Source organism: Parambassis ranga, chromosome 16 (genome assembly GCF_900634625.1).
Source record: "Parambassis ranga chromosome 16, fParRan2.1, whole genome shotgun sequence".
Lineage (NCBI taxonomy): Eukaryota > Metazoa > Chordata > Actinopteri > Ambassidae > Parambassis > Parambassis ranga.
Genome location: NC_041036.1, coordinates 3,651,835 through 3,661,082, shown reverse-complemented (window position 1 = coordinate 3,661,082; position 9,248 = coordinate 3,651,835). Strand labels below are relative to the sequence as shown.

Below are 9,248 nucleotides of genomic sequence, written 5' to 3'. Positions count from 1 at the left end.
AATGTAACCTTTGTGTTCCAACAAAATCTTGCCTTCTGTCCAGTACTCCCCCCCCCCATTAACCCTCTCTACCGTCTTTACCTCTGCTGTCATTCCTCTTGCCAAGTACAAACTAACAGCTGCAGTCTCCTCGGATAAAAAAGAGACCACTCCTGTTCTTTGTGAAACCACAAATGTGTCATAAGGATGGTGTTATTCACAAACAGGACCGTTAATGCGTAGGGTACACATACAGTATAACTACTTTCTGACGTTTAACCTGCTGCTTGTCTCGGGAGAACTTGTCCTCTCACCCAGCACCTTAATAATGACCCTCCCTCCCTCCCTCCCTCCCTCCCTCCCCCTAATGGAAAAAGATCAACACCCTCAAACCCTTCCACATGAACCCTCCTGCCACACCGTTTAAAACTTACCCTTCCTATCCCTTTTCCCCCACAGTTACTATAAAAGAAGGAATAGTAAACCAATAAGGAGTGACATGAGTCTTGGAGAGACCTAGATAGAAAAAGGATGGAGAGAGTTGGATGACATGATGATAATGAGGTGGTCTCAGTGTTGATGATCATGAAGATGAGCTGGGACGATGGCAGGCAGACAGGGATGACTACGGGGGTCTGGGCTCAATCTCTGGGCTCCTCTGTATCCTCTCCCTCAACCTGGTTATCAGAGGTCCACAGCTGAGAAAAGACAGGAGGACGAACAGAAGACAGGTCAAACGGGGAGGAAAAGCAACACAGTACAATAATGCAAACCTTGATCCACGTTTGATTAAGGTGTAAATTAACATGGACTCCCATCATGTTATCAGTACTTCACCCTGCATTTGTATATGCAGCCATGCCTGCCTTAAATATTTATCTGCAATTTCTGCTGGTGCCCTGATGCAGTGGATGTAAACACAACAAAATCATTCAGCAAAAGTGTCCCTGTTAACATTATTTGAGCTGTACCACATTTAAGAAAAGGACTTACTGTCAAGTTGTCTCTCAATAGCTGCATGATTAGTGTGCTGTCTTTGTATGAGTCTTCACTCAGTGTGTCGAGCTCTGCAATGGCATCATCGAAAGCCTGTAGGATTTAAAACACATTCATTGTTGTGGTCTTGATAGTAGTGTGAAAGCATGCGTGTCTCGGGTCAGTTTGTAGACATTGTTTTTTTTTTTCTCTCTCTTTCTCAAAAGTGGGAAAAAGAACGTCATGCGTTGTTGTGATCTCACCTGTTTGGCCAGCTGGCAGGCTTGATCAGGCGAGTTGAGGATCTCATAGTAAAACACTGAGAAATTAAGAGCAAGTCCAAGACGGATTGGGTGCGTGGGCTGCATTTCGCTTTTGCTGATGTCAAACGCTTGTTGGTAGGCTTCTTGTGATTCTCCAATGATACCTGAAACAGAAAAAGAGGGAGGATAAGGAACCTACAAAACTGTGAATACAGAACTAAACAAGGGGCAATGTCAGAAAATATTCAATGGTTTTATACATTTCAGTTTGTGTACACCAACTTAAACTGATCAGAAGTTAAGAAAGTCAATGATTAAGTCATTCAAAAACATAGTTATTGTATTAGTATTGTCACTCAGAGGATGCCAGTGAAGCAGAAATTATACAAGTACATCACTGAATATTTTATAATCAATGGTTATCTAACATCACTTGTCTCAGATATAAGAATCTCTAAGAACAACAAAAAAAGATGCAATAAAGCGACATAGAATGACCTTTCTTTTCCTCTTCTGAAGCCACCTCAGCCAAGTAGCGGAAGTAATCCCCCTTCATTTTCAGATAAAAAACTTTGCTCTCTGCGTCAGTGGCTTTGGGAATGAGGTGCTTATCCAAGAGTTCCTGTGGTAGAAAACAAAGCACATAACAAAAACGTGATGTGTCAATATATTTATTCCTTATTACATATAGAAGCTGCTTTACTGTTACGACTGGCCGACCTCAAATTCTGTAGAAGCCTCATTTATAGTGTTAGGATATTGACAATGAATATAATAGACAGCTATAAATTCAGCCGTTTTACACAAGCTGATTTGCCGCCTTTTTTTTTTTTATATACACTTAATTTTTAGCCAACATCTTAAAGCATCATTTCTCATCAGGACTGAAATTGGGACAGACACAATCTGGCTACCTCCTATAGCCTCTGGGCTCAAGCCTAGAACTTTGGCTGAGCTACATCACAGATGCTTCCGGGACCACAGCGTTGATGTGGACAACGTTAAAACACAAGGAGGAGACAGAGATAGGCTGAACAGACAACTTGGGGTTGAAGATGGTTGAGTGTGTAAAATGATAGCGGATGAGAGAGAGAGAGAGAGAGAGGGGGGGGGGGAGGAGGGAGGATGAGAGTATGGATGAACAAGGATGGGGGTGGAGAGAGAGAGAGAGAGAGAGAGCCTGCTGAACTCCTGATGAGCTTTTGCTAAGGAAGTAGGTCATTCAGAGCCCAGTTGAGCTCCTTGCAACACAAGCATGGACTACTTGATAGCCTGTTCTTACTGCTAACCTGAATACTCACAGGTGTAATGTATGTATATTTAATTCTGATTGGCTGCGGTGTGTCACAATATTTTTCTTTTTGTTTGATATTCAGAACCCTCTGAAGGCCCCAACAAGATTCTTCCCCCCCAGTTTATTCAGCACAGTCACCGTCAACATTCCCCACCACTTGTGATCAGAACAGGCTTCTTGAACACTACACCTGCACACAAATTTGAATCAAAGATTGAGCAACAGTGTGAGCCCTTATCATTTTGTCAGGGCAGTATGTAAATCATTCATTTATGTGATAATGTGTGCCTATCTCGGTGGCGGCACAGGACACGCCATCCACTGTAACAACAGTGGGAACATTATCGCACTTTCAGAGCAATCTGATGAATGATAGAAACACTGACAGACAGCCAAAATACATGGCAACATGTCATATAGATATTCTGTCTCTTGTCCTAAATGCACAGTGACTTGTTTTTCTTTTGATAAGGTGTTGACCAGACAGATGAATACAACTCAGATTTGAACTTCTGGTCATGAGTTTTGCAAAAAAAATAAAAAATTCCTTGAATGCACCTAGCAGCACCGTCACTTATTGGAGAAAGGACAGATTGGGATCTTCTTTCAGACAAGTGAGCTGTAACAGAGTCTCTAAACTGCTGTCCCATCATTTGTTACAGAGACTGGGCCTCTTATGCTTTGGAAGTCGTGCGTGACACTTTAGATTAAAAATCAGCAGCTACACACTTCAATGCTGCAAAAAGTCTAACAAAAGGTAACAGTTATATTTACTTGGTTTTTATTCTGCTTTTTTTTATTTTAAAGACCTACAGCAAACAGTATTTAGTGGACTGCAGCTAGCCCAGATCATGCTGTACTCTCTTTAGACAACTACATGCCCCCCCCCCCCTCAGATGAAAAAAAAAAATCATATGTACACCAATATCCCTGTCCTACTTATCCCTGTGTACTGAATGTACTCCAGCACGCTCTCTTCTACTGTACCAATACGGCCGATGGTCAAAGTGAACACCAGTGAGACTCAACACTGGTGGCTCAAGCTTCTGTCATTAGAGGATTAGGACCCTGTGAGTCACCGGGGAGATAATGCACAGGCACAGAGAAGAATAGAATAGCACAGGTGTTACAGAGGGTGGAAGAGGAACATATATATAAATCAAACAAACACACACATGACAACATGAAACAAGTGAAAACAGTGTAAAACAAGTAAAACTAGCTCAGCAGAAGGAGTATCATCATGATCTGAGGAAGACACGCTGTGCTAAGAAGCTAAAATGTTTGTCCATTTGAATACGGAAAGCTGTACGTTTATTTATTTTATTTTTAATTCAACTGAATACAGGTTGTGCATTTGCCTTTTAATCCATGGATCTACACTGATAAAGGTTTTCGCTCCTAGTTTGAAAAATTGTAAATCACCTGGGAAGCACAGTGGACACAGGAGAGCTATAACATATGGTATATCATCATTTTTTTTAGTTATTCTACTTGCAAAAGTGATATCAGTGCTGGTAGATGTTATGTGTGATAAACCCTTTAAATATTACACATGGGGAAAATATGATGGCAACATTTTTTTACCTCATTCACCAGGAAGAGGAATTTTCCTAGTAGTAGCAAGTAGTTCCACCACTGCTGTGTCCGTGTGAATACGTTTGAAAATGCAAACATTCTGACCATGTTTCTATGATGCCGACTTCCACAAAATGTTCAATGTTGCAAATGAATGCAATAACATTGAAATAAATGTAAAAGCCTCATACCTAAATGCAATAAATAATTCAATCCCCTATTGTCTGATCGAAGATTATGATTCTTACCAGCACATCGTTGCAGATGGTTTTCAGCTCTTTCTCAATCTTCTCCCGGTATTCTTTGGCCATGGCCTTCTTCTTTTCATTGCCCTCAGCCTTTTGCTCGATGCTGGACACCACGCGCCACGAGGAGCGACGGGCACCCACCACATTCTTGTAGGCCACTGACAGCAGGTTACGTTCCTCATTGATCAGCTTGTCAGCAGCCTCCGTCACAGACTTCATTGCATCAGCCATGTCGTCATAACGCTCTGCCTGCTCGGCCAGCTTGGCCTTTTGCACCAGCTCTGCATGACGTGTCTCACTCATGACTGCTCACTGGAGGAAGGAAAAGCAAAAAGGAAAAGAACACCTGATGGTCAATTAAGAGAGTACTCAGCAAGAGAATGGGCTTTAATGTGATGCCCATTTACTAGAGGCACCTGTATCAGAGTGAGAATGAACACATTTTAATTACAAGAACAATTAATAAGGTTTCTAAAACATTTGGATTTAACCATGTTGTTTATAGACTTAACATATTAACATGTGCGTTCTACAGAAGCTCCTGCACTCTCCACTTCCACTAGTATGTGAAGGTCTGCGTTAAGAAAGTGTTGTCAGTGTGCTGGCTGTTGGATGGACGTCCATGTCCCCAACAATTCATTGTGCCTGTGTGAACATGTCCACAAGCCCACCAATTGAGCAGAGTGAGCTGCAGGCCGCATCTGCACCACCTTATTATTAAGGCAACGTAAAGACTGCCAATACAATAATGTAGACACCTATACAGTGTGTGCGATGACGCAAGTCAGACCGAAGCAGTGTAATAAGAACGTGCGCATATGCCAAGAGTTTTTACAAAAACAAACAATGCAGATGAACAACTGGGCTGTTGAGGGCTATGGGGGTGCAAAAGCATCTATACACAAAAATAAGACTGCACTGGCAGTATATATACTAAGTAGAAACCCCCAGGCCTGAGAGGAAGCCAACATAGACATGCTAAAAAATTGCATTTCCTCAAAAGGCTGCTTTGTTAACTTAGCATGTTTAAATCATCGTACAAGCGTGGTCTAGATAATGTTTTATTTTAATGTCAATTCATGGCTTTCCTTGTATTAGTATGCATAACCGAGGGTGTGGCTGCTTTGAGTGACAGGTTGTAGTGTCAGTATAGTGTAAAAAAAAATAATACAAAGACAACAAAACAAGTAAATTGAAGTTCTGATATGAATAAATGCATAGAGTTGTCCAAATATGTGGAGTACAGGCTGGACCACAAGTACCAGTTGTGATTAACTGTGCAAAGGCACTCTATGTGGATGTTACACACCAACACACAGGATTTCTCATCACTGCATCAATAGCATACATCCGTTTGACCCATCAAAAACAGCCAGCGGGCTTTCACAGAATCAATCACCTTTTTCCATTCCAGGGTGCATGCAGTGTGCAGTGTGATGCGTTACAAATCCATCCCGAGATCCAGGGAAGAAAGCAAATGTTGCACATTTCACAGCCCATATATAAAATGTGCCAACCAAATAAACGGAAAACATAATGATAGCTTGATGACAATTCCTCTTCTGATAAGGAAATGTATCCAGATGTACTAATTTTGAATTCTTAAATCATGGCGTGACTGACAGATTGTGACATTTGTTCAAATTCACTGCTGTGAAAGATAAGCTGCGAACAACAGGAAGAAGGTGTGTGACCCTGAAGGAGGCACAAAGCGTTTTATGGCAGGTGCCATTAAAAGCCACATTACTTCCACTTTTTCCAAAACCGTTTTTTATAAGTTGTGTCTAACAACTCTTAAAGCAAAAGGCAATGTGTATGTGTATGCACTGTTAGTTACAGTATCAAGAATCTGAATTTGTGCTGAGGCCTTGGTGCATTTCGAATAATAGAACAAAAAAAAAACAACATTTGCACAAATATCAAATGAATATATGAGATTATTTAACAATAGAATGCATGCTGGATACACATGCAAATAGAACTTGATCCAGTATTGGTGGCTCTGGCTAGCCTCCAGGGCACAAGCAGACGTCCGCCCCTCTTTCTCCCGTAGACACACCACACCCATCCCTGTACCTGTGGCTTACCCAACAAGCGGAAACTACAGTATAAAAAGTAAAGCGCTCATGTACGTGGCACACTGCGACGTTTTCAGCAAACGTGGACCAAAAAAAAAAAAATCGCTTCCCATAAGCTGACAAACAGCTCGGTCGTGAAATAAAAAAAATCAGTAAATGAAGAGCAATCACTACAGCTAGGCCCTCGTGACCTGTTTCCAATGTGGTGCCGACTATTTCCTGAAAGAAAACCCCCCACTCCAAAGCCAGACAAGCTTGTACAGAAAGGGACTCGGGATTTTTTTTAAAAAAACACCCTCTTATGGCTAACCATATCATGTTGTATGTCCGTAACGACATGTCCTCCATCGTAATGTTGGAGCAGGAAAAAAAAATATGCTTGGTTGGCGCGACGCCGTTAAAAGGTGTGCACCTTAGTGGCGGCGCGCCTGCTGCGAGATGCGATAGGAAATAAAATCTGATCTACTAAAGCACTCGTTGATTCATATCCGCCCATAACATTGTTTTTAGTGTACCTCAACGGTCCAGTCAGGAAACTGGGCTGAATATAATTTTAGCTATATTCATATATCCCGACACACACATCTGCTACAGACAGCCATTACTCCACTAAAAAGACATAGATTTCCGTACGTTCACAAGCAAAACGCACATTTGATATTTTGAGGATTAGAAACCAGTGGCTTAAACATTGTAAACTTCAACCTTCAACCTGACACGCCTTCCCCCGTCTGCCCCCTTTTGAAACCAGCCATTAGACACATCCCAAATTGTAACGTTAGCTAAGCTAGCCATTGTTCTTCAGGTTGATGAGCGTCGCCGTTTAGACACAGCCCAATAATTACCCGGGATCAGCGTGCTTCTTTTATAAATACGATTTATTGATACCTCAGACGACCTGCCGATAAATGATTGTAGCTAAAGAGTGCAGTTTTAAAAGCTCCCGAGTCATTTCCTACCTGAGTACTGGCAGATGTCGGCGTACCGAACTACAGCTGATTCTCCCACAGCCCGTACGACTGAATGCAGTCCACGGGGTTTCCTTCCTATCACACCAGCCCAAGGCACGGCCAGAGCAAAAGAGGGCTGACGTCAAACGTTGCCGGGGCAACCAGACACTAGGCATTGTGGGAGTGGTAGTTTATCCTTATATTTTTGATTTCCACCTTAATAATCAATATAATTCTTCAAATTAATGATTGGAAATTCTGATTTCTTAGCTTTATGGAACCTTGACATCTCAACTTTTAACATAGATTGTAAATAAACAGCCAATTGACTGTATTGTGATAAGGAAGTCAGCATTAATGGCAGATTTAAATACTGTTTATTACCTCATATCATTTTTTTTTTGTATCATAATAACAGCCGAGACAGGATATTCCATATAATAACTAATACTGTGACATGTCACAGATCACAGCTGTAATGCAGCTAGATTTCCATTAACAAAATGAAATGCTATTCTTTTTATAGGGCTGTTTGCTGTAGTTGCTGAGGGCATCATCACAAACTGGAACACAGGACACAGCTACAGCACATCTCGCCTATTAGAAACTACTATTTCTGCATTCTGGTTGGTTTCCAAGGGGAGAGAGTGAAGCTATTTTTGCCTTGTCACATGTTTTCCCCTTGGGCCAGGATTTCAAGCTTGTAACCTATTTAAGGGCAGATCAGACAGTTTCAGTTGGAACCAGTGCAAAGAAACAATTCCTTGCTTGTCAATTTGTGGTCTAAGAGGGGTGTACCGCAAAACCAGAGGTATTCCACTCAAAAGTCAAAGAGGTAGCTGATAATTTAAAGAGGTATAACCAGTTAGGTGAGTTCTCACCCAGCCCATCTACCCCCACCTTGACAACTTGAATCTACATACACACACATACACACACACACACACACACACACACACACACACACACACACACACACACACACACACACACACACACACACACTGTGATGTGATTGGCTTCTGACATAGAACATTCTCTATACATGCCTCTATAATGACTATTTTGACCAAGTAATAGATTTATTGAATAAATAATAAACAAACAAAAGGACATCAACCTAAACATTTCTTCACAATCCAGCGAAATCCACTGATGTAGAAATTTATTTGAGTAATTTCTAGAATTGCATCACCTCGGGGGCTTTCCTCTCTCAGGATAGACCTTCATATCACTTACTATAAACACTGTCCAAAAGACGCCATTAATTCATACCTCTGAAGACAAAAAACCAAACAAATAATAAAACACAAAAATTACATTACATTACATGAAGTCTTTGTCTTGGTCTTTCACAGCTGTAGTTGCAGTGGTAGCAACTGGCATTCGTCTTTAGGCTCAAAGAAACTATTGTACAGGCATGTTTGCAAAACCTGTTGGTCCAGTGGTGTGTCATGCTTAATCCAGTGTTTACTGTTGTACAAATCCCAACACAAGCTCCACACTTCCTTGACAGCGAGTGTGTGTGTGTGCACCCAGTTAGAGGAGAGGCTTACATTCTTTGCACAGTATTTAAAGTACCTCTAATACTACTTTTGTGGGAATTATAACTGTGCATAGCAACACAAATAACAGTAAACAGATCATGAGCATCAATAATAAAAAAACAACATTAGCATTTGTCAGTCTATGCAGCGATTCATTATTACCTCCATGCTATATTTCTAGCTCTTAAATTTAGAATTAGCTTCCTGGAGTTAATTCCTTGATTCTTAACTGGGTACGAACAGATGAGCTATGAAAACTCACATTGTTGTAGAGCTTATACTGGAAGAGAGGTAGATGAGGAAATGATTAACTGCACTGATTAGCCACTTTCCCAG

The 9,248-nt window shown here is 41.2% G+C and overlaps 1 protein-coding gene across 1 annotated transcript; it reads right to left on the bottom strand.

Moving 5' to 3' along the window:
* Positions 1-82: 82 nt before the first annotated feature.
* LOC114448212 (14-3-3 protein zeta-like) lies at positions 83-7,485 on the bottom strand. The gene is made up of 6 exons (XM_028425010.1): positions 7,375-7,485; positions 4,338-4,649; positions 1,716-1,839; positions 1,218-1,381; positions 973-1,068; positions 83-677 (listed from the first exon to the last, which is right to left on the bottom strand). The coding sequence occupies exons 2-6, from the start codon at positions 4,638-4,640 to the stop codon at positions 621-623; spliced, it is 744 nt and encodes a 247-aa protein (XP_028280811.1). The 5' UTR covers positions 4,641-4,649; positions 7,375-7,485; the 3' UTR covers positions 83-620.
* Positions 7,486-9,248: the final 1,763 nt, after the last annotated feature.